The sequence below is a fragment of the Gracilinanus agilis genome, chromosome 3 (genome assembly GCF_016433145.1).
Source record: "Gracilinanus agilis isolate LMUSP501 chromosome 3, AgileGrace, whole genome shotgun sequence".
Lineage (NCBI taxonomy): Eukaryota > Metazoa > Chordata > Mammalia > Didelphimorphia > Didelphidae > Gracilinanus > Gracilinanus agilis.
In genome coordinates this window covers 107,881,005-107,906,010 of record NC_058132.1, presented here as the reverse complement: position 1 = coordinate 107,906,010, position 25,006 = coordinate 107,881,005, and the positions used below count along the sequence as shown (strand labels likewise).

Here is a 25,006-nt window from a genome sequence, read left to right as displayed (position 1 = left end):
AGGATATATTGGGAAATGAAGTCAAATAGAAATAAAAATAATTTTTAAAAATTTTAAGAAATATAGCTTAGTGAAAAGAGTTCAGGATTTTGGGTCAGGAAGTTATTATTCAGTCATGTCCAAGTCTTCAGCTCTCCATCTACAGTTTTCTTGGCAAAGATTTAATAGAGTGGTTTGTCATTTCTTTCTCCAGGTCATTTTATAAATGAGGAACCAAGGCAAATAGGGCTAAGTGACTTGCCCAGGGTCACACAGCTAGGAAGTATCTGAGGCTGGGTTTGTACTCAAGTCTTCCTGGAATGGCTCCAAGCCCAGGAATTTTGTCCTGGTGCTTATCCAGAGTTTGAAAGACCTGGGTTCAAATCTTGACTCAAACATTTAAAGACTGGCTAGACAACTCATTACCTCTCTCTCTTCATTCTTCATGTACAAAATGATGGGTTTGGACTTGCCTTCTAGGATCCCTTCTAGCTCTAAAGTTATAATCCCAGCATATTCTAGTTATGGAAATGAGGTCACCCAGGAACAACCATGAGCACCCAAAATATTACTATATAACCTTCCTATGGGAAAGTGAGATGTGCAGCAAAACCCCAACAGTAGTTGGCACTGATGTCACAGACCTCACATGGAAAAGGAGCCCCACTCTGAGAAAGCCAATGACAGGAAAAGATGCGCTATCAGGGAAAGCCTGAGATTAGACACCTCCAGATAATAGTGACCAAACTCTCAGGGAGATAATCAGATAAAGATTTGCTGAAATTGTGAAGAAGATGGGGTAGATCAAAGGGAACTGACTGACCCACAAGACTGCTAGCAACAAAGCAAGAACTCGAGGAAAACTCAGTAGAGTGCAGGTCCCTGGAAACCAAGGACAGCCATCAGACTACTGTCATCAGACACCAGCAGTCAACATGGGGAATGATGGGGCTGGCTGGGAAGCTTCACAGAAGGCTGACTTCACCTGTGGTTCCTTCCTGCTATAAATGACAATGAACAAAGCTAAATGGAAATGATAAAGTATCAAAATCTATATGGTGGATAGAGAGCCAGGTGGAGACAAGAAGTATTGAGTTCAAATCTGGCCTCAGACACTTCCCAGCTGTGTGACCCTGGGCAAGTCACTTGACCTCCATTGCCTAGCTCTTACTACTCTTCCGCTTGGATCCAATACTTTGCATTGATTCTGAGACAGAAAGTAAGGGGTTTGATTAATAAAAGCAGTTACTGACTCCTGTAACGTTTGATTCAATTGAACAAACACTTGGTAAGTGCTTTCTTCCGCAACAACCCTTGAAGTGCTTCCTTCCAGTGACCCTGTTTTGCAGGTAAGACAATGAAGCTCCGCCAAGGCTGGGGGACTTGCCTGCTAAAGTTAGGTAGTAAGCTGCAGAGCTAATGTCATCACAGATCCCAGTGATTCCCAGGCAGTGCTCCTGCCAGTGCATAAATGAAGTAAACGGTTACAGGTGAGTTAGCAAAATTTCTTTACATTAAAAATAATTTCCTCATGGAAATTTCAAGGGTTCTTGGTCCATGAAGTGGCAACTAATTTTGAAACTTTGAAGAAAATACAGTCTGCACCTGGAATAAATTTGCAAGGAAATGCAAAAGCAAACATCTCTAAAGTAGATGATTTTAATTCTCTCTTTTGTTTTAGAAGATATGATTGCATGTTGAACTGCCTGGAAAGTTAACGATTTTGTGAAATGTGTGATATTTGTGTTCATGTGAAATTGCACTCTTCTCCAAAGTAGTAATGTTCTCCATGATTTGGTAGCTTGGTCCCAATTCTAATAGATTCTTCTTTTATAAAAATAAATAAAAGGTATTTTTTAAATTGTATAAGGTAGATGATGTCCTCTAAAATGGTGAGCCACTGACATCGACAGCATATGAGAAGCAAGTTGGCAAAGTAGAAAAAGGCCTTGATTTGGAGCCCAGAGACCTGGCCTTAAAGCAATAGCTGATCATTCCCAGCGCTAAAGATTCCTAACATCAAAAAAGTTGCTCGGAGAAAAGAGCTTTGCAAGCTTTTAAAGTACTTGTATAAGTAAACCTGAGTTACTATGGCAAATAACATTGTTAATAAAATTATTTACATAAGGAAAAGCCTTGACTCATCTGTTGAGAGTTTATAATAATTTTCTGTTTGAAAACAACCGCATAACTTCTTTTACATTCTTGTAAAATCAATTTTATTAACCTATATAAAACTGTTAGTGAGTCTTTGACGTTGCCTAAAAGATATTAGAAAAGTATAGGGGGTGGGGAATTCCATGAAATCTGAGATTTTACATTCTCTACAGTAGTTCATTTAAATTTCTGCTTTCGGCAATCAGGTCACAACACAGATCCTTGCCCGATCCAGGAATTCTGAATGGTGGGAGATATATCAATATAAACATAAGAGGGAAAAACCAAATAGGCTTTTTATTGAAAGTTTTGTCACTCACTGATTACGACCTTCTCATAAGTATCCCTCCAGAGGACGTGGTCTTTTTCTTCACTTTTCTTTTTTCTTTGTTTGAATCAGAAGATTCATCATCCTATGAACAATGGAAAAGATTTTTCAAATAAAGTAACTGCTTTAGCATAGATCCCTCTCCACCTTTTCCACCAAGGAAATATTCCTTTTGTGACAAAAAGGAAAAAATTAATATTTATGGTATCTTTAATAATGATACTAATAGGGGCAGCTGGGTAGCTCAGTGGATTGAGAGCTAGGCCTAGAGATGGTAGGTCCTAGGTTCAAATCTGCCCTCAAATACTTCCCAGCTGTGTGACCCTGGGCCAGTCACTTGACCTTCATTGCCTAGCCCTTACCACTCTTCTGCCTTGGAGCCAATACACAGTATTGACTCCAAGACAGAAGGTAAGGGTTTAAAAATAAATAAATAAATGAATGAATGAATGAATAAATGAATGAATGAATGAACGAATAAATAAATATATATATATAGACATATAAATAAATAAATTAAATAAATGATGATACTACTACTAATAATAATAATTAACATTTATACAGCACTTACTGTGTGTCAGGGACTATGCCAAGGGCTTTACAATTATCTCATTTGATCCTCACAACAACTCTGGGAAGTAGATGCTATTGTTATTCCAGTTTTACAGATGAGAAAAATAAAGAAAAGGTTAAGTGACTTGCCTAGGGTCACACAGTATCTAAAGTGGGATTTGAATGTGGATCTTCCTGATTCCAAGCCTGACATTCTACCTACTGTGCCATTTACTTGCCTCTAAATAAATGTTTAAATTGTGCAATTCAAAATAAATTACCAGTTGTAAGTTTTAACACATTATATACTGCTTAAACTATATATTCTTTTAGCATATGATATTTATGCAACAAAACATTTAATAAGGTCCTACTACATTGTGAAAGATATAAAGATAACAGACATGATCTTTGCTCTCAAGACATGAGAAACTTCAGAGAATTTGAGAATTAGAAATAACTTCAATTGGACACTGAATCCAACCTATACCCAACATCCTCTTCCTCCTCTTCTTCCTTTACCTTCTGTCTCAGAGTCAATATTAAACATTGGCTCCAAGGCAGAAGAGTGGTCAAGGCTAAGCAAATGGAGTTAAGTGACTTTTCCAGGGTCACAGAGCTAGGAAGTATCTCAGGCCGGACTTGAACCCATGACCTCCTGTCTCCAGGCCTGGCTCTCCACTGAGTCACCCTGCTGCCACCTCTTTGATAGATTTTCATCAAGTCATGCCCATCAAGAGTGCCCCACGGGCCTCTGTCTTGGGCCCTCTTCTTCCTCCAGAGCAGTGGTTCCCAAACTTTTTTGGCCTACCTCCCCCTTTCCAGAAAAAAATATTACTTAGCCCCCTGGAAATTATCTTTTTTTACATTTTAATAGCAATTAATAGAAAAGATAAACGCACCTGTGACCATCACTGCCTTCCTGGATCACTGCAGCACCCACCAGGGGGCGGTGACGCCCACTTTGGGAATCACTGCTCTATACTGTTTCACATGATTTTATCCATTCCCATAGATTTAATTATGTGATGTTGATGGATCTCAGCTGTGTTTATTCAGCCCTAACTTCTACTGACTGCTTCTGACTTCCTGCTGGATGTTTTGAAACTGGATCCTCCATAGTCCCCCTAAACTCCACATGTCCCGGGTCCAGATGTGGCCTCAGAACCCCAACTGCCTGGCCCTCACCACTCTTCTGCCTTGGAACTGACACTTCGTTTGGATTCTAAGACAGAAGGTAAGGGTTGTTTTATTAAGAGAGGAAAAAAACCTAGCAAGGACAGTTGAGAAAGATCAGTCAGATGAGCAGAAGAACCAAGAGTGAGAATACTGGCATAAAAACCTAGAGAGAAGACACGTATCAAGGAGAAGAGAAGCATCAGCAGTGTCAGAAGGCAGCAGAGGCCACGAGGGACAAGGACTGTGAAAAGGTCCTCAATTTGGTCATTAAGGGATGATTCAGGTCAGGGAAGGAGCTGAGAAGCCAGATGAGGAGAGGCTGTAGAGGAGGCACTGTGAGAGGCGCCAGCTCCGGGAGAGGAGAGGGTGAGGCAAGGGAAGGTTCTTTGAGGATGGAGTAGACGCAGATGTGTCCAGAAGCAGCAGGGAGGCAGGTGGGCCATGGAGAGCCAGGAGGATGGCTGGAGTGGGATCAGCCCGATGTAGAGCACTCTGTCTTGGTGAGAAGAAGGGGATGTGAGGAGGGCAGAAAGGGAGCTTTTGGCAAATGGCCTTTTTTTCTTCCATATGATATGAAACAAAGCTCTGGGCCTCCCAAGAGGGGAGTGAAAGAGGAGCTGTGGAGGTTGGAAGAGGATTGAGAAGTTTAAAAGAACTGTTGAGGCAGATGGGACAGTGTAATGATAATTGTATATATGTGTAATTAGATTAATTAAGAATAGATTGTAGTCAGGTGTAGGGTTCATAAAAGTGATTTGAGACTTCCTAGGGTTGCTTTAAGATTTGCCATGGAACTCTGACAAGATCAGAGGAAGAGAATTTTGCAGGGTGCTTTGGGAGCTTCTGCTGAAAAGCCGACACCACTTCTGGGACAGAGACTTGGAGGCTGGTTGTTCCTGGCTTTCCTCTCATCAGCCTTGAAGAAGTTGTGGAAGATTTGAAACATCTTGAATTTGAAGGAGTTGGAAAGATGTCTGATCAGAGAGCAGGGGAGTTACTGAGCAGTTCTTCAGAACTCCTCTGGTGGTGCCAGAGGGCAACTGCTGGGAGAACGGCTTGTTACTCTGACCGGCGGAGTTTGATCTCTGGCTGAAGGGAAAGGAAGTTGTCAGATTTCTATAAACATTAAGTTAATCATTTTTGGAAATAGGTTTAGTAAGTTAGAATTTATATTTTAGTTAGACAGTATAGATTAAGGAAGATTGCCATTTGGTGATCAAGAAGGTCTCTCGCAAGAAAGGTTTGGGGGTATGGATTAGAATGTATTAGGTATAGGGAATATTTCTTATCAATACTTATTTTCCTTTTACTTTCCCTTTATACAAATGTTAATAGTTATAATAAATAGGTTTTATAGAACTGGCCTGACCAGGAGTTTTCTTCAACTACTTGGGCAGCCATTTTTTCTCAATGGTCAAACTCAAGAGCCTGTCCACATCAGTGACAATACCAATACCAATCAATATGCCTTACAACAACAGGGAGCTCAGCAGAGCAGTAAAGGCCCACCTGAGTTAATTGGATGGAGATGTGGAGCAGACCCAGGCAGCAGGGCCTCCAGATTTTTCTTCTTCATTCAGCCGCATGTGTGTAGGAGGAAAGGCAAATGGTGGAAGAAGTCTCAGATGGGGCCATGGCAAGGTGAGATTGGCCACACAATTGGGGGCGAGGGCCCCAACAGGACTAGAGGGTCAAGATGCTGAAGGAGGTGAGTGAAGTTAGCATGGGACAGCCTAAGAGAGACCCAAGGGCTCAGGGGCCTGGAGGCCACAGTACAAATGGAGTAGAGGAATGAGCAGAGGGAGAGGAGAAAAGATGATGGCAGGGGCAGGCCATCTCTATAGTGGCTGAGCCTGCAAGGGAGGAGCAGTCCTCAAGAAAGGAAAACAGGGCACCTAACAGGAAAGGGCATCTGACTCCAGCCCCCAGGACAGTGATGGTGAACCTATGGCACAGGTGCCAAAGATAGCATGCAGAGCACTCTGGGCATGCCTTCCCCACCCCCCAGAGTTTAGTACTAGAAAGGTAGAGAGACTCAGCACTGCTCCCCTCCCTCCCCCTCTCCACTGTGCCTCCCAACCTCTCTGCCCAGCAGCCAATGGGAGTGTGTACAGGGCAGGAAGGTGGGTGGCTCACAGGTGGCAGAGCGTCCTTGGGCCACTTCCCTCCACCTCTCTACACTCCCTGAGGACATTCCTCACTTCACCCACCCAGCAGCCTAGCAGCCCAATGGGAGCACTTCCTCCCTTCCCTGTCTGGGGTAAAGGGGGAGGGGGGCTGGCACTCCATCTCTAAAAGGTTTGCCATTACTGCCCTAATGAGTAGGCCAAACCCTGATCTCAGTGAGGAAGGAGCAAATCCCAGAGGTTGGCGGACAGTAGCAGCGGGAATTTGGGCTAGCTGTGGATAGGACTAAAGTGGAGCTCAGAAGAGGAGAGTGATGGTAGCAGAGAAAGAACTTGAGAGAGGTAAAGGGGAGCAAAGTGCGGCCCACCTCTCCAGCCTCACTCAGTGACATGGCAGGAAATGAGCAAAGGGCAGCCAGTGCTGGGAAGCATGGACCCAGAGGCTGCACCATAGAGCCAAGGCTCAGAGAGAAGCAAGGGATAGAAAATTTGGGAAAGGAAATAATTTAAGATGAAAATGGGTTTGTTGCCTATGGAACAGGCACTGCAGAGAGCATAGTGGAAGAGCTAGGTGGCTTTAGAGTGGTGGGAGGTAGAATAAGGGGAAAAAAGCTCAGGAAGTGGGGAACAGAAAATAAGTTTGAGGGAGCAGCTGGGTAGCTCACTGGATTGAGAGCCAGGCCTAGAGACGGGAGGTCCTGGGTTCAAATCTGGCCTCAGACACCTCCCAGCTGTGTGACCCTGGGCAAGTCACTTGACCCCTATTACTTACCTTTACCACTCTTCTGCCTTGGAGTCAATACACAGTATTGATTCCAAGATAAAAAGTAAGGGTTTAAAACATTTTTTTAATTTAGAAATTAAAAAAGAAGAAGAAGAAGTTTTAATCCCCTGGGGTGTTAAAAATCAGTGAAAGGGAGAAAGAAAAGGAGTGCCAAGCTCTATGCAAAATTCTATCCAATTATTATCTCATCTGATCCCCACAACAACCCTAGAGGGTATGTTCTACTGCTATCCCCATTTACAGATGAGCACTGAGGCAGACAAGATTAGGTCATTTGCCCAGGGTCATATTTAGTGTCTGAGCCCACATTCAAATCCAGGTCTTCCTAATGCAAAATGCCAGACCTATAGCTCTATACATTCTGCCATCTAGTTGTCTATGATGTAGGGAAGGTAGAAACCAGGGGGAGTTTGTTAAAATGTTCTCACTAGATATATATATGTTATATATGCCAGTGTGAGTCTTTCTGTATTTACAAAAGTTCTTTACTTCTGTCCTTTTGAATTTTATATTAATAATGGTCCCTATTTTTTAAGGGAGGAAGGGTGTATCTTGAGGCCTTTAGTATCTGCTTGGTCTTTGGTCCTGGCCAGAAAGGGGACAGTAAAAGAGGGATTTGGTTAAAGCCCTGAAGGATTTACAACTTCCCAGCCTTAAATCCTCACATAACATTCATTCCACAAAGATTTAGTCAGGGACTTAGAGTGAACAGAGCAGAGCACTGGGCAATGGGGGAAAATACAAAGTCTAGTTCCAAGCCCTCATGAAGGTCCTAATTCAAAAAAGAAATGTAAGCTCCTAATATAGAGAATGATAATATTACATTAATGAAGTGCTAAACAAAATAGTGAGCTCTGTGTGGAAAATGATTGCTATGGAGAGAAGGTAGGAAGGAAGCAAGAATTTATTGAGCCTCATGTGCCATATAAATGTCTCTTTCCAAGCTCAATGCTCTACACACGGGACTACCAGGGATAGGGTGGGGGAGAAGAGGACAGACAGACAGATAGAGATGGAGAGAGGGAGGGAGAAAGAGACAGAGATGGAGAGAGAGGCAGGGAGAGAGCTGGAGAGTGAGAGACTGATTTGAGGGGGAAGGAGAGGTTGAAACAGGGAAAGTTGAGGGGTTAGAGAGAGAGAGAATAAGAGAGAATATGTTCTGGAGTGACACTTTACAGACATGGGGTCAGGAAAACCAGAGTAAGTGTATATATTTGGTATATTTACATTAATTTGGGACAACTTACTTGGATGCCAAAATAAAACCTTGACATTAAGAATTCCATTCCTGTCCTCCCTGTGTTCTGAGAGAAGTTACATTTCCTATATACTCATTCTTACTGAGAAGGGAATTTCTGGGGGAAAGGTGAAGGGAGGTGGCAAACACCAGTAATCCCTGATGCCAAGAGATTGAAGCTAATGGATCACCTGAATCTGACCTGCAGAAGATTAAATTAATCAAGTGTCCAAACTAATTGCAGCACCTACATGGTGACACCCTGGAAGAAGGGGGCCATCAGGCTGCCCAGGGAGGGGCAAACCAGCCCAGATCATAAATGACATAAATGACAAGCTCCTGTGCCAGTGTGATCAGGCCTGAATAGCTACTGCACTTCCAGCCTAGATCCATATTGAAAAACAAGGTGGTGGGGGAGGGAGGAACCAAAGAAATTTCCTGTGTAAGATGTCAATAAAAGGTACTTATTTTGAATGCTGTCCTGAAAGACAAGGGAGCAACCTCTCATCACCACTCCCATGCACCAAAAGCAGACTTTTCATTCCTAAATGAGGGTACTTTAAAAGTATAATGATAATAGCAATGAGCTTGGAATCAAGGGTCCCAGATCTCTGTCTCTTGGAGCCTCAGGGTTCGGATCTAACATTCATATATTACCTGGCTCATAGTGCTGTTGTTGAAGAAAGTGATTTGTAAATCTTAAACTATTCTAAAAATGTGAATTATCATTATTCTCTTGACTTCTAAAGATAACTGTGCTCAGAGGGAAGAGAAATATAGAACATGAGGATGAACTGGTCTGAGATGCTGCAACTTGGGGCACAGCTGGCTAACAGAGCCTGTCCCAAGGGCAAAGCAAAGCAGGAGAGAAATTAGGGAGGGAAGAGACTGATGATGAGTTACAGCCAGAAGCCAAAAGGAGTAGAAGCAAACAGAAAGGAATCTTACTTCTCCAAATAACAAAAGGGAGGCTCTAAAAACCTCTATGTCTTGGCCTTGGACAAAAGAGTGGATAGAATTTTTTTTTTTAAAGATAATTAAACCCAGTGGAACTGCTTGTGGGCTCTAGGAGGAGAGGGAGGAGGGGAGGGAAAGAAAGTGAATCATGTGACCATGGAAAAATTAAATTAAAAAAGTGGAAAAAAATAAAATAAAGATAACTTTACAGGTCAGGGTCTACATCATAAAAAGAAGAGACATGCCTCAATGCTGAGAAAAAAAAAAGATAAAATAATGCTTTGACCAACCCAAGGCTAACCTGAAAAATGAGATCATGCTTATTATATATCTCAATCAATAACCTCAGTAGCTTATAAGCCCCATCCCCCCAACTGCCCCACACTGTAATGAACAGAGTAGAAAGGAGAACAGCAGTCACAGAAACTCAGAAGTGAAGGAGACATCAGAAAGCATCTAATTCTAACTTATTCTAATACCTTAACTTATAAATTAGGAAAAATTAGGAAACTGAAGCCCATAAGGAAAAGTGACTTACTTGTTCAAAGTCACCGAGTACTAAAAATATTTATAGCTGTGCTTTATATGGTGGCAAAAAATTGGAAAATGAGGGAATGTACCTCAATTGGGGAATGTCTGGACAAATTTTGATAAATTATTGTGATGGAATTCTATTGTGCTCTAAGGAATGATGAACTGGAGGATATCTATAAGAACTAGAAAGATCTCCATGAACTGATGTGGAGTGAAATGAACAGAACCAGGAGAAGATTGTACATAGAAACCAAAACATGGGACAATCAAATGTAATAGACTCTGCTACTGGTAGCAATGCAATGATCCAGGACTATTGTGAGGGACTTATGAGAAAAAATGCAACTGGAGAAAGAACTGTGGGAGAAGAAACACAGAAGAAAAACATATGATTGATCACTTGGTTATATGGGTATAGAATTTGGGGTTTTGGTTTTAAGAGATTACTCTATTACAAAAATGAATAATATGAAAATAGATTTTGAGAAATAAGATACGTATAAGCCAATGGAATTGCTTGTCAGCTCTGGGAGGTGGGAGGGAAGAGGGGTGGGAGACAACCACAATCATATAACCATGGAAAAATACTTTTAAAATAAATTTTAAAAATAAATAAATAAAAATTAAAAAGTCATAGAGTACTAACATGAGACACAAATCCAGGACCTCTCAAATCAATCAAACCAGCAAGCACTTAAGCACTTTAGGCATCTAAATGTTATACTAGGTTCTTGGGGTAGAAATACATAAGTGAGGCAGTTCCTGCCCTCACAAACTGGAGGCATAAATATGAGTGAAAGAAAGTGCATTGCCTCAGGCCCTTACTGTGTCTCAAGCACTGTGCTACAGATTTGTAGAGATACAAATACAAGCAATGAAGACGGTTCCTGCAATCAAGGAGTTCACAATCTAACAGAGAAAGGCAATACAAGTAGGACAGAGGCAGCAAGGGACAAATGCTTTGGGCAGGAGTGTTGATGGGAGTCAAGGTAAATAATGAAGTACATCCTTTCCAAGCATGGCAGGATCATGGAGGGAGAGAAGAGGGGAAAGGGTATCAGCACAGCACAAAGGTGGCTTGGAAATCGTAGAGTGAGGGGTAGATTTGGGCTAGATATGAGGAGTAATGTATCCATGGGAGATGTGTATTCAACATAGCTTGTCTAAAAGTATAAAGGCAACTCAGGGTACATGGAAAATTTAGGTGAATTGAGCTAAAGACATACAACTGGAAGCAGGATTAGAATGCAGATGTCCTAAGGCCAAGTCCAGCATTCTTTCCATTATACATAAGATGATGCTTCTCAAGAAATCCTGAGATCTGGTGGTCAGATGTAAGAAACTTCATCATACTCCATTTCCATCTCATGTGGCAATGGTATTAATGGCAGAAATCCACCCACTACATTGAAAGAACAATGAATCCCAATGCTATATAAACTGGCAAAATAAGCAAAGAAGGAATCCCACCAAATTCTTTTTATGGCACAAAAATGGCGCTGGTACCTAAGGCAAGAAGAGCAAAAACAGAGAAAGAAAATTATAGACCAATTTCCTTAATGAAGATTGATGCAAAAATCTTAAATAAAATACTAGCAAAGAGATTACAGCAAGTTATCACAAGGATCATTCATTGTGACCAGATGGGATTTACATCAGGAACGTAGGACTGGTTTAATATTTGGAAAACTATCAGCATAATTGACCACATCAATAGCAAAACTAACAGAAATCACATAATTATCTCAATAGATGCAGAAAAAGCTTTCAACAAAATACAACACTCATTCCTATTGAAAACACTAAAATTACAAAAAAAATCAAGCCATTCCCCAATCAACAAATGGCCAAGGGTCAGACAGTTTTTATTTGATGAACTCAAAACTATCAATAAGCACATGAAAAAGTGTTCTAAATCTGCCCTGATTAGAGAAATGCAAATCAAAACTCTCAGATACCACCTCACACTTAGCAGATTGGCCAATTATGCCAGCAAAGGAACGTGATAAATGTTGGAGGGAATGTGGCAAAATTGGGACACTAACACACTGCTGGGGGAGTTGTGAATTGGTCCAATCATTCTGGAGGGCAATCTGGAGCTCTGGCCAAAGGGCTAAAAACTGTACATACCCTTTGATCCAGTAACACCACTACTAGATCTATATTACAAAAAGATTTTTAAAAAAGGGAAAGGACCTACTTATACAAAAATGTATATTGCAACCCTTTTTGTGGTGGCAAAGAAATTGGAAATTAAAGTGATTTCCATTGGGAAATGGCTGAACAAATTGCAGTATATGATGGTGATGAAATACTATTGTACTATAAGGAATGATGAACAAGCTGATTTCAGAAAGAGCTGGAAAGACCTACATGAACTGATACAGTGAAATAAGCAGAACTAGGAGAACACTGCATACAATAATATTGTTCAATGATCAACTGTGATAGACTTAGCTACTCTCAGCAATACGATTCAGGATAATTCTGATGGACTTATGATAACAAAGAATGCTACCCACCTCCAGAGGAAGAACTTTCGGAGTTGGAATGTGGATCAAAGCATATGATTTTTCCCTTTAGTTTATTTCTGTTTTTATTTGGGGGGGTGGTTTTATATTTTTATTCTCTTATAAAAATGAACAATATGGAAATATATTTTCCATGATAATACAGGTATAACCCAAATAGAATTCCTTATCTCTGGGAAATGGGAGGGAAGGAAGGGAAGGAGAAAATTTGGATCATATAACTTCAGAAAACTTACGTGGAAAATTATTATTACATGTAATTGGTCAAATAAATTATCTTTACAAAAAAAAGAATCCCACCTACTTGGATCTAAACTTATGTATAAGGACAATGTATAGATATGTATACTGTCAAACTGAAATTTCTGGAGTCCCTCCTCCCACCCCACCAAGTACCTGGAACACTGCTCAGCCTGGGACTCTGACTAATAAGCCAGCCTTCACCTATTCCTGTGAGAGGCTGCAGGGCAAAAGCTTTGAGAAAAGAGTGAGGTCAAGAGCACAATCCTGGGCATAGTCTATCAGACAGGGCAAACTGGCCAGGAGCCCCAGCAGGCAGGCAGATGGAAGAAAAAAGGGGGAAGGTAGAAAGGAATATTTTCTAATTCTGGATGGTGAGAAGGAGGGAGAGAATTCCCTAGTATAGGATACAATACTAAGTAGGGGGAAATTATTGATTCTTATAGTTTATACATTCTCAGAACAAGAAGAAATCCCTAAACTCAGATCTTCTAGGCAAAATGGTTAATGGTTTTAGTTGGTTGGAGAAGGCTGTACCTGAGAGGTCCTAAAGTCTCAGCAATTCCTCCTGACCCTAGCAAATTTTAAAGGAAAACCATTCCTTCTAGTGTGAGTAAGCAGAGTGAGTGACTAGAGAGAAACTCACCTAAAAAGACAATGTTGAGTATTGGATAGAGTATTGGACTTGGAGTCAGAAAGACCTGGATTAAAATCTCATCTAAGTACTTAGTAGCTGTGTGAAATTAGGTAAATCATAACTTCTCTGGGCCCCAGTTTCCTTACCTATAAAATAAGAAGGCTGGACTTGATAAGCCCTAAGATCCATCCCAGTTCTAAATCTATGATCCTAGGAGGAAAGAGGGAAGTAGTAACTCAACTCAAATAAAAGTGAGGACCAGAAATATAAAAGTTATTACTCCTGTCTTGCTCAGCACAATGGCACATACCCCATAACATTGGTACTGGACTGTAAAATCCTAAAACCAAAGAAGTAAACTGAGACAAGTCAAGTCCCATAGAACTGTCTGGTGGTTAGTTTTTTTTCTTTTTTAAATTTTGGGACTGAGTGAAAGATGAAAGTTTATCTTATAATCCTGATATGAGAATTGATTGAGCAGCACCAGTTAACCTGGTACCATCTAAGTAGGCTACAACTATTCTTCAACTGTAATACTTTTTAGCATTACATAACCTTTAAAGAGCTATAAGTAAGCCTGCCAAGATAAGCAGAGACCACTAGCTTTCTCTTAAATACCTGTTTAATCAAGAGGAAGAATTGCAGGATCATAGCAAAAGAGACATATAGAATGTCCCCATTAAAGAGGACTTCAGAAGATATTTAACCAATCAATAACTCAATCCACAGGAATACTCTCTAAAATATACCCTGAAAAGTGCTCCCCTAGCCTCTGCTTGAGAACCTCTAGTGAAAAGGAACCACTACCTTCTAGGGCATCCCATTTTGCTTTAGAATAACTAATTGTTTGGGAATTTTTCTACCATTATGCCTAAATATCTGTCTCTAAAAGTCCCACCCTTTCCTTCTATTCCTGCCTTCTGGTGCCAAGCAGAACAAGTCCCTTCCACTTGGCAGCTCTCATAATGTCTCTAAAATCTTCTCTTCTCCATGATATGATCTCAAAGTCCTCCTCCATATTGATCACCCTCCTCTGAATGCGGTTTATTTCATCAAGGTCCTTCCTAAAATGGGGCAGCCAGAATTGAATATAATACTTCAGCTATGGTGTGCCCACTTAGCTTATGAGTCTTCCTAATTCCAGGCCTAGCACTCAATCTGCCACCTAGCTGCCCTGTGATAGGATACTATTGTGCTATAGGAAATGATGAGTAGGACACTTTCAGAAAAACCTAGAAAGACTTGCATGAATTGATGCACAGGGAAGTGAACAGAACCAGGAGAGCATTGTACACAGTAACAAAAATAGTATCCTATGACCAACCAAGAATGACTTGGCTATTTTCTTAATAACACAGTGATCAAACACATAGGACTTATGAAGAAAAATGCTATCCACTGCCAGAGAAAGAACTGATAGGGTCTGAATGACGATCAAAACATATTATTTTTACTTTATTCTTCTTGGTTTTTTGGGTTGTTTTTTTTTGGGGGGGGGTTGGTCTGTATTTTCTTTCACAATACAGCTAATATGGAAATGCATTTGGTATGACTGTACATATATAATTTTTATTAAATTGCCTTCTCAAGGAGGAAAGGAAGAGAGAAAATTTGGAACTCAAATTTTTTAAAAATAAGCATTAAAAATTATTTTTACATATAATTGGAAAAAATTTAGAAATTAAAATTTTCATTTAAAAAAAGAGAGAAAAAAAAACACAAAGTCTATTACAATGTTATGACTGATTTTTGCCTAATGTGGTATGGGAAATATAAATGAGTTCAACATGAGCTCACCAAAGAAACAGTGCTGAGGCGAATCTGATCCAACGGGGTTCGATGATGACTGACCTCCGCTCTGAATTCATCCAGTTGACATTCCAGTTTCTCTCTACGTAATCGCTCACCTTCCAACTGGCCCTGAAGTTCTTTGATCACCCTGTCCAAAACATAAACAAAAAAAGCTTACTTCTACAGCCAACACAGAACTATACTTGTGTGAGAAAGACAGGGATTCATGCATGCAGCAGGGAGGAAGGTCACAGATTGCCTACTGCTCCCCTCTCCCAAAGCTGCTGGTGATTTCCTTGAGGTGTGTTTCTTTGTCTTTTTTGTATCTTGTACCCACTTGGCATAGCAAAGCCTATGTATTCTTCCTGAGACTGTTTTTAAATGGTTGAAATAAAATATATAGGGTCATTAAAAAACTAATTATATTGAAATAGTTATCAAAATATGTTCTAAAACAAGTTTACAAACCTATACAATTACAAATTACAAATAGCAAACAAACCTATAGATTAAAAACCCCGCCCTGGGGTTTCTCACCAAAACATCAGAGTAACTGGTGTAACTTAGATGCTGATCACAGTCCAAAGAGGAAGGAAAGGAATTCATCTGTCATTATTCAGCTAGGAAGGAGTCACAACATTTTAGAGTTGGGAGGAATTTCAACAATTTATTACACTTCATACCCCAAGAAAAATCCCCACTATAACACAATACCCAATAAATCATCAGTCTGGTTTTGGAAAACCTCCAGTGAGAGGTAATTTACTATCTCCCTAGAAGCCCATTTCACTTTTGGATAGTTCTAATTGTTAGAAAGTTCTTTCTGACATCAAGGAAGTCAGAGGATCTGAGTTCAAATCCTGGTTACTACCTGTGTGACAAATCAAGTTAGGTGGTGTCCCTGGACCTCCTCCTCAGCTGTAAAATGAAAGGGTTGGAATACCTGGCCTCTAGGGTAGATTCTAGATCTATACTTTTTTTTTAACCCTTACCTTCCATCTAGGGAACTGATACTAAGTATCAGTTCTAAGGTTTTAAAAGAGTGAAAAAGGCTAGACAATTGAAGTTAAACCATCCTCGATGCTAGAAAGTATCTGAGGGCAAATCTGAACCCAAGACCTCCCATCTCCAAGCTTGGCTCTCAGTCTGCTGAGCTACCGAGCTGCCCCCTAGACCCAGATTCATCACCTTACAAGCATGATGCTACAATCTTCTATGCCGTGCTCCTGGATCCGCCTTGTGTAGTCAAACAGAACAAATCTACTCCCTCTTCCACATGAAATGACTTCAGCTGAAGTCCTACCCCGCTTCTCCAGCCTAAGCAACTCTAACTCCTTCAACCCCCTTTCTGTGACCCAACGGACTCAAGGCCCCTCCCATCTGCTGCCCTCTGGCTACTCCCGGGCTTATCCATGTCCTCCCTAAACTCTGGAAACCAAGACTGTGCCCAAAACCCCAGAGAAGGTGTGAAGAACAGAGCACAGGGACCCCCAAGAGGCCTGCCTCCCCAGTACTGAACCAGCTTTGGAATCACAAGGGCTAACAAGGAGAGCATGAAGAGAACACATGAAGATCCCCCGGTCACTTTTGTGCTTGATCCTATCTGCCCCATCTTGACCTTTTTAGGGAAAAAAAAAAAATTATGTGGATCTCGACTGAATTTCATCTTGAATCAATCAATGAGCATCTGTTTAATACTCTCTCTGTGCCAGGCACTAGAGCTACACTAGGTAGCTCAGTGGATAGAGAACATGGCCCAGAGACCAGAGATCCAGGGTTCAAATATGACCTCAGACACTTCCTCGCTGTCACTTAACCCCCATGGCCTAGCTCTTACAGTTCTGCCTTGGAATTGCGTAAATGGAATTAGCTTAACCTCATTCATTCTTTAGACTTTAGCCACCAGGAATAATGTCACCCCACCCAATTTAGAATTAAGTGGGGAGGAGGAGGTCTATGACCCACACGTGATAGTAAGTGACAAATAAAAAACAAGGGCCTGCCCCCTGGGGAGTCCAAAACAGTGTTGAGGCTGCCATTTGTCCATGTGAAACTGGAAGTGGACATAGGAAGTGACGAAAGCTGCTATCTTTTAAATATGATAATAACTTCCTGTGGGGAGCTTTTGGCCCTTTGAACTTGGTGTGGAAGGATCTCTGTTGAGACCTCTGACTGCTTCCCTTTGAATTGTCACGTGGTAAGTTAGGCTGACTCTCTCTCTCTTCCCTTGGCCTTTCTGGAGGCTCCAGCCTTAGGGAGGCCTCTCAGAGGAGGCCTTGTGGCTAGAAGCCTTGTTTAATTAACCTCTGTGCCCCTCTGCTGGGGCCTCTAAATCCCTACCTGGTTCCGGCCTCTAGTCCCGGCCAGAGTTTCTCTCTCTCATTTTCCCTACCTTCAACCTTCCTGAGTATAAATAAACCACCATAAAAGTCATCCTGACTTGGGTCTCTTTCATTTCGAAATTGAGTTAATTGATTTCTTAGGACCAAACCTTAAATATCTAGTCCAACCTTAATAATTCCCATTTTCCATTTTTATAGAATCAATACACAATTCTAATGCAGAAGATAAGGTGTTTTTTAAGATAAAATTTGTTGACATTTATGCTTTTCTGAGTTCCTAAAACTTTTTCTATGTCATCTGCAGCTTCTGCAAAACTCCCCCAAAATTCTTGTTTAATTTCTTATGCCAACCCTCAATTTATCAAAACCACAGTTGGAAAAGTCACAAATTAGACAGGATGTTTGTAATCTGAAAGGCCCTACAGCCCCACCTCCCACCCCCCAAATATTCCTTCTACCAACTTCCTCGATCAGAGTCTTCACAATTAGTGAAGTAGTTCAGACCTTTATCTTCAGAAACAGTCTTGTTTTTAAAATGCCAGAATACTCTTTGAAGAAGGAACACTGTTCATCCTTATCAGTAATTTAAGTTTCATGAGTAAATTTGTCAGCTCCCTTTTTTGAAGGCCTCTCTAACAACAGAAAGAACTGGGAGGATATTAGGAGTCCAAGGAAGAGATAAGTAACATCTAAAGTGTGAAAAGATTTATAAAGCACAAAGTGAGATAGGAGGAAAAACACAACCCATCTTGGTTTACCAAGATATGTATTAAAACAGGCCATATTCTCCTTCAGGAAACTGAAAGCTGCTAAGCAGTGAACCTCGTAAACCCCTTCCTTCTGTCTCTACTCTGACTAGAAGAGAAGGGAGTCAAGAATGAGGAAAGACTCACTACCCTTGCTAAGACCATTCCTCTCATACTCTAGTAGCAACAATCAGAATTATGGAGTTAGAACTGCCAAGACATAAAACATTCACCTACCTGAACAATGAATGAAACTCTCTTACACCAGAAATTAATGGGGGTGGAAGGGTAAGCAATGCAACACAGGACAAAGAACCAGATCAGGGCAGAACAATGAGAAATGAGGAGCATGGGAGTAGGGAAGTGGAAAGGGGAAGGATAACTCAATGATAGTATCATGTCTTAGAGTCAAGATGTACCCTTCTGCAAGTAGGAAGTGCAGGATGGAGATGGAGAGAGCCAAGAGAGATTGGGGTAGGTCTCTGGTTATGGAGTAGGCACCCCATCATCACTATGCAGGGTTATTCACATCTTTATCCCCTAAACTGTAGTAAGACCACTCTATATTCAAGCGTAAAGCTAGATGATTTCTTGAAAAATATCAGATTCTTATCTTTTATCATAAGTGTGAGGGAAATTTGTTATTACATGTTAATTGTTAAAAAAATCTTTAGAAGTGTGAGAAAAACAGAAAAGACAAAATCTAATATTTTAGTAGGTAAAGGAAAAAAATGCTGCTCAACGAGTCCTCAGCTAGTATTTGGGAAAGGTATCCAAAAACTTACATTACCTTTCAGACACTTGGTCTTCTTTCTTCTTTTTTATGTCTTCTTCTGTTATCCCTCCCAGCTGTTTAAAGTTATTTTCAGCAATATTTAGAAGATGTCTCAATTCTACAACCTTCTCATAAGCTCTTACTGCAAAACAAATGTGGCATTGTAATCTTAATTAGGTAAGGTCTACAAGCTCTTCCTTAGAATGCTATTTCCCCTAGTATGCAGTTCTCCTTTATAATAAATAGAGATCTGTGCCCAAATGTGCCCAAAGGACTAAATTCAGCCCAAAGCTTAAGGCCAACTGGAACTGCGTTTTCTAGATCAAGAATTCTGAGATGTTGGGTGATTCAGTGACTGTGTTACTATCATTAACAGTTACTATGAATTGTTAGTGTTTTCAGTGTAGTGAAAGAGAAAACAGGAAGGGGTACCTGAGGTGATGACAAAAATCCCTGCTCATTACACCACCTTCCATGAACTCCCCACTCCCTAGTAGGTAAAGAGCTGCTCTCTCACATAGCACTCTGCTTTTCACATAGCTGATATACTTAACATATAGCATCTAGAGGTTCCATTCTGATGTCTGAACGTAGCCCTGTGTGGCCAACACGGCATCAGTTTGAAGAGGCTCTAACACACTAAGTTCATAGCAGTGAAGTCTGACACCAAGCGACAATTTTTTTCATAAAGGTGACCCATGAAATGGATACAAAATAACCTTCGGTCCTATGTGACCACCCTTCCATTTCCATGATGGCAGTGGCAGAGAGATGTGTAAAAGGCGCTAGAGATGTGTAAGATGTGAGCTTTGTCCAGCAACAAACTGATGCCATATTAGTGGAGAAACGTTCTCACATATTACTATACTGAAATGCTCACTATAAGTCAAACCGGAAATACAGGAACCTTGCAGCTAAGTGGAAGGATGGCTTATTTGTCACCTTAAAGAGGTAAAAAATTTAAAGACACCAAAATGCCTTGTTTTATGGGCTATTTGATTATCCTGCTCATGCAATATCTGTGGAAAAAATTGTCCAAAACAAGTCTACATACAGACATATCTGTTTGATAAGTAATAGCTTTGGTGCAAAAGTTGGTCCAGGAAGGGATGCTGAAAAATCATCTTGAAAGAAATCAACTATCAACTAATTAGAGCAAAGTCAAAATTAACTCCAAATTAGCAGAAATGATAAAGACATGAAGGTACTGTACATAATTACACAGTACTCTGCAAACAACAGGCATACAATAAATGTTTACGGAAAAAATGCCCATGTTACACTGAGGGGAAAAAATTTGTTCTATAAAATATATTATTCTTTATTATTATTATATTATGTCATCATATTTTATATGTTACATGTTATATTTATTGTTAATTCTTTTTTCCTTCTAAAACCCTTACCTTCTGTCTTGGAGCCAATACTGTGTATTGGCTCCAAGGCAGAAGAGTGGCAAGGGTAGGCAATGGGAGTCAAGTGACTTGCCCAGGGTCACACAGCTGGTAAGTGTCTGAGGCCGGCTTTGAACCTAGGACCTCCTGTCTCTAGGTCTGGCTCTCAATCCACTGAGCTACCCAGCTGCCCCCTGTTTATTCTTTATTATATAATGGTATGTTATTATTGTTGACCTCCCTGCAGTAATTCGAAACTGCTGACTACCACAATCCTTCTGGATATTCTCTCTTTTCTGAAATTTTTTGTGCTATAGCCCTCTTGTGGTTCTCTCCCTATCTGTCTGATTTATCTTTCTCAGTTTCCTTTGTGGGATCATTATCCATGTCTTACCCTTCTATACAGATGTATTCTAGTGCTCTATCCTGGAACGCCTCCTTACTAAAGTAGATCATTATCTGAATTTTTTCTAAATTCATTACTATTATAAATCCAAGGTTGGTGCCTCTAAAAATCCCTGATTTTCTTTAAAACTCAGTTCTACAAGAGGATTATGTTGATCCTTCCAGATGTCGGTACTCACTCCTTACATACATACACACACACACACATACACACACACACACACACACACACACACACACACACACACACACACACACACACACATTTACTTTATACCCTATCTGTATCCGTTTTCTATTTCCTTGAGAGGCAATATGGTACAGGGGTCAACTAACGACAGCCCAAGAACCAAATGGGTCCAGATTTTGTACCATCCATAGTTCATAAGCCTTGCAAAGGCAGGTGGAGGGCCTTATATGACCACTCCCAGTAGAGTGAATAGAGTACTAGACTCTGAAGTCAAAAAGAATTAGTTCAAAACCTTCCTCAGATGTTTATTTACTGGTTTCATGATCCTGGCAAAGTCTTTTACCTTCTTTCAACTTCAGTCTCCTAATCTGTAAAATGGAAATCATGACAATACCCACCTCACAAGGATGGTGTGAAGGATCAAATGAGATAATACATATAAAATGTTTTGCATTATATAAATGCGAGCTATAATTATTATTACTTTCCTGTGTTCTATTGTTTTCTTCCAAGAAAATGTAAGCTACTTGAGAGCAGAGTGTTTTGTTGCTCTGTATCTCCAACAGTTAATGTGGTGCCAGGCTCACAATAGGTACTTATCACTTGCTTACTTAATGAATAGTAAACGACTATATTTCTACCCAGAGTGGCCATATAAAGGCAGAAGCTCATCTCCCAGCTCTGATCCTTCACTAGCTCAGTGTCAAAGGACAAGTCACCTAAACTCTCTAAAACTTAAGTTTCCTTACCTGGAAGATGGAGATAATAATATTTGTTTTGCACAATCACTTGGGGGGCAGCAGATGTTTTGACAAGTGCTTTTCTTGAGAATTAAAATTTGCCAGTTGAACAAGAAGAAAATATTTCACAGAGATTGTAAAAACTGATCTGATGAGAGGACTGAGAAAGTTAGTTCTGATGATTTAGGGCAACAGATTTGCAGAAATGTCACCCAATGTAACAAGTTTCTCTAGCTAGCCTGCTAATTTTGAATACAAATATTATTAGAGTTATAAACACTAATTTTTAATATTTATATTTTCAAACTTAAAATTCATCTTTTTTAGTTTATTAAACAAATGAAACAAAACAAGCTCTGATGTGCTTTAAAAAAAAACAACAAAAGGTCATGAAAAAACACAGAATAATTTTGAAAAATATTATTATCCAGACCTAACAAGGATCATTGAATTTGTTATTATGTGAATCAAATAGCATAAGACAAAAATTCTTTTAATAATGTAAAAAAGTTTATAGATTATGAATGGATAAAGTATAATTTTATGAGTTCAAATACTATTTTACAAATACTACTTTGTGGTGGTGATTTGTTAGCCATTATCCCTCGTTAGCCTTGTTATATTGTATAATAATAATACTGACGACCCACATATATATGCTACCCTAAGGTTTATAGAGCATTTTGACCACAGCAACCTTTAAAGTAGTATTTAAAGCAAACTTTACAAAATAACTAAGACAGCATATAAACAAGATGAAATATGCGGAAATTAATACTTAAAATTTAGCTTTATTCCTAATATGCCCCCACAGTACTCTCAAAATGAGCTCTGGATTTGGAATGGAGAATATGGAATTGAATCCTGGCTTTGTCATCTATAACCTGTATGGCTTTGCATAAATCACTTCCCATTTCTAGGCCTTAGTTTCTTCATCCATAAAATAGGAGGTTGGACCAAATGTTCTCTAAAGTTCCTTTCAGCTCTAAATGTGTATGACATGATCCTAAGTGTATGTGGCATAACAGGTTCTCAAATATTTGGGGAAATAAATGAGTAACATCCTGTGAAATGGACCCTTTCTCCTCATCTATCCAAATTATGCAATTCTTCTGGGTCCAGTAAAGCCTGATTTGAGTCATGGAGCTTCAGATGATTTCTCTCTCCTCTAAACTTCTATAATAATTCATGTGACAATCATATGCTACTGTGCAACAACTCTCCCATTGTTATTTAAATCTTGAATTAATTCATTCAGTTTTTCTAAAGTCTTTTAGAAGAAAAGCCTTAGCATAATCCTTTTCATATATAGTTGTTGGGTACATATATAATTTGTTGAATGACTGCAAGAATAAATGAAAGTTTATATATTTCCTCTCAAAAACTCTAAGCTTCTTAGATGATGGTCCTCTGCCTTACTCATCTTTGTATCCCTCCCAGAGCACCAAACACAGTACCTTGCACCCAACTAGTGCAAAACACTTTTTATTTGATTGAACTATATTTTTCCTTAGAGTTATATCCAAGCAGAGAGCAGTTACTTAAAAAGGGAAAAAAGATCTTGGTTATAGTATTTCTTCAAGGCTAATAATACTGATGATAATAAAGAGTACACTGAGATAAAGAAAGCAGGCTTACTTCGTGCATCTGTTTTTTCAGCTTCACTCTGAGATAATTCATCCCTTGCATCAGTGCTTCCCTCAACACCATGTCTTTCAAAAAACTTCACATCTTTGTTATCAATGTCATCATTTTCTTCAACTTCATATTTCTGTAGCCCCACTAAAAGTGACACTGCTGACAAATGGGCGAACCTGGAGGGGGAAAAAAATCACAAGCTGGTATGATTCAAGATACTCCTCATTACAGGAAGAATTGCTATTTTGTCCTAGTAATTACACTATATAATTAAATGAACAAAATTTAAGGCTCTCCACATGACTACCAACAAGAAGAGAAAATCAAATAAAAAGTGTAACAATCAATGACAATTTAAGGTAGATCTGATGATGGAAAGCATGAACAGTTAAAGGATACTTAAGGCCAAACAATTTCCACAGTTTTATAGACACTGTCCACTGGGAGAGTCTATTCTAATGCACTAACCACAAATATATATGTTAATACTGGTTTGCCCCCCCAAGAAATATGAGGCAATAACAATACTTTCACTTGGCATGTAGAACAAAGAACCAAAAAAATGCAATTGAATGACACAGCAGAAAACCAAAATGACAGTGACTCATTTTCTCTCTCTCCCCTCTCCCTCTCCCTCTCCTTCTCCCTCTCCCTTTCTCCCTCCCCCTCCCCCTCCCCCCCCTCTCTCCTTCCTACTTTTTACCATCCCAGATATCAGACCCACCTCTGAAATTTGGATTTGTTCCAAACCCAAATACTTCAAGTAGCTCTAGGCCCACTTTTATAACTGACTTGGACTTCAATCCCTCAAATTTTCTTTACCAATTCCACCCAAAGCGCTTTGTATTATTTTAAAATTTAAACGAAGTGGAATAATAGATGTCCATGTAATTAGTATGATAGGATTATAGTACTTTAGAGTTAGAGGGGACCTTCCAGGTTGTAAGATAACGAATGAGGACATCTAGTTCAACTTTGTCATTTTACATGTCATTAAGACCCAACTTGCTGGAGTGATTTACCCAAGGTCAGTTCTGTGGAAAGGAGCTCAGTCTTCCTCCATTCTGTTATTCCCTGTCCCTCTTCTTAGCCTATACCCCATCCCCACCTGCCCAGGCCCATTCAATCTTGCCACGGTTTTATCCTGGAGTATTCTATTTAGTTCTGGGCACCATGTTTAATGACAGACTGAGACAAACTGAAGTGCTACTGGAGGTGGGAGACCAGAAAGATAAATAGACTTGACAACATGTCATTTGAAGATTAGTTGAATCTAAACACATTTAGGCTAGAAAAGACTTGAGAGTATGGTTCCTTACCCATATAGTAGTTGGTTACATATGTAGTTTGTTGAATGAATGTGTGTTATTTAGAAATTCTGGGGTTCCATTTAGAGGTATTGGGGCTCATTTGAGCCTCAAGATATGTAGATATATGACAAACTTCCTGTAGACAGGTGAGGGACTTTGAGACTACATTTTCCATGATCCAATGGGTTTCCGGTTTTGGGTGTGATGACGTCAATCAACGTAGAGCGTGATTTAAATGGGGAGATGAGGCTTTGACTGCTCTCTTTCGTAGGAAGCAGCCAAAGTGGATAGAAGGTATAGACTGGCGGGATTTTTAAAATAGCCAGGCGTGTGGTCCGATTTTATTCTATCAACATGTACCTAAATAAAATATTAGTTTTCCTCATAATATCAGCCTTTATCAATTTTAATCATTACAAATGGAAGGATGA

General features: G+C 39.9%; 1 protein-coding gene across 1 annotated transcript in view; it reads right to left on the bottom strand.

Annotated features, from left to right (window-relative positions):
* Window positions 1-2,181: 2,181 nt before the first annotated feature.
* ANKRD42 (ankyrin repeat domain 42) overlaps window positions 2,182-25,006 on the bottom strand; it is a gene marked incomplete at its 5' end in the record, with an annotated part of 81,713 nt that continues 58,888 nt past the window's right edge. The window contains 5 exons of the mRNA XM_044668932.1: window positions 2,182-2,376; window positions 2,467-2,549; window positions 15,042-15,183; window positions 18,914-19,040; window positions 23,266-23,441. Of these exons, the coding sequence (XP_044524867.1) occupies window positions 2,304-2,376; window positions 2,467-2,549; window positions 15,042-15,183; window positions 18,914-19,040; window positions 23,266-23,441 (601 nt within the window). The remainder of the gene's footprint in view (window positions 2,377-2,466; window positions 2,550-15,041; window positions 15,184-18,913; window positions 19,041-23,265; window positions 23,442-25,006) is intronic.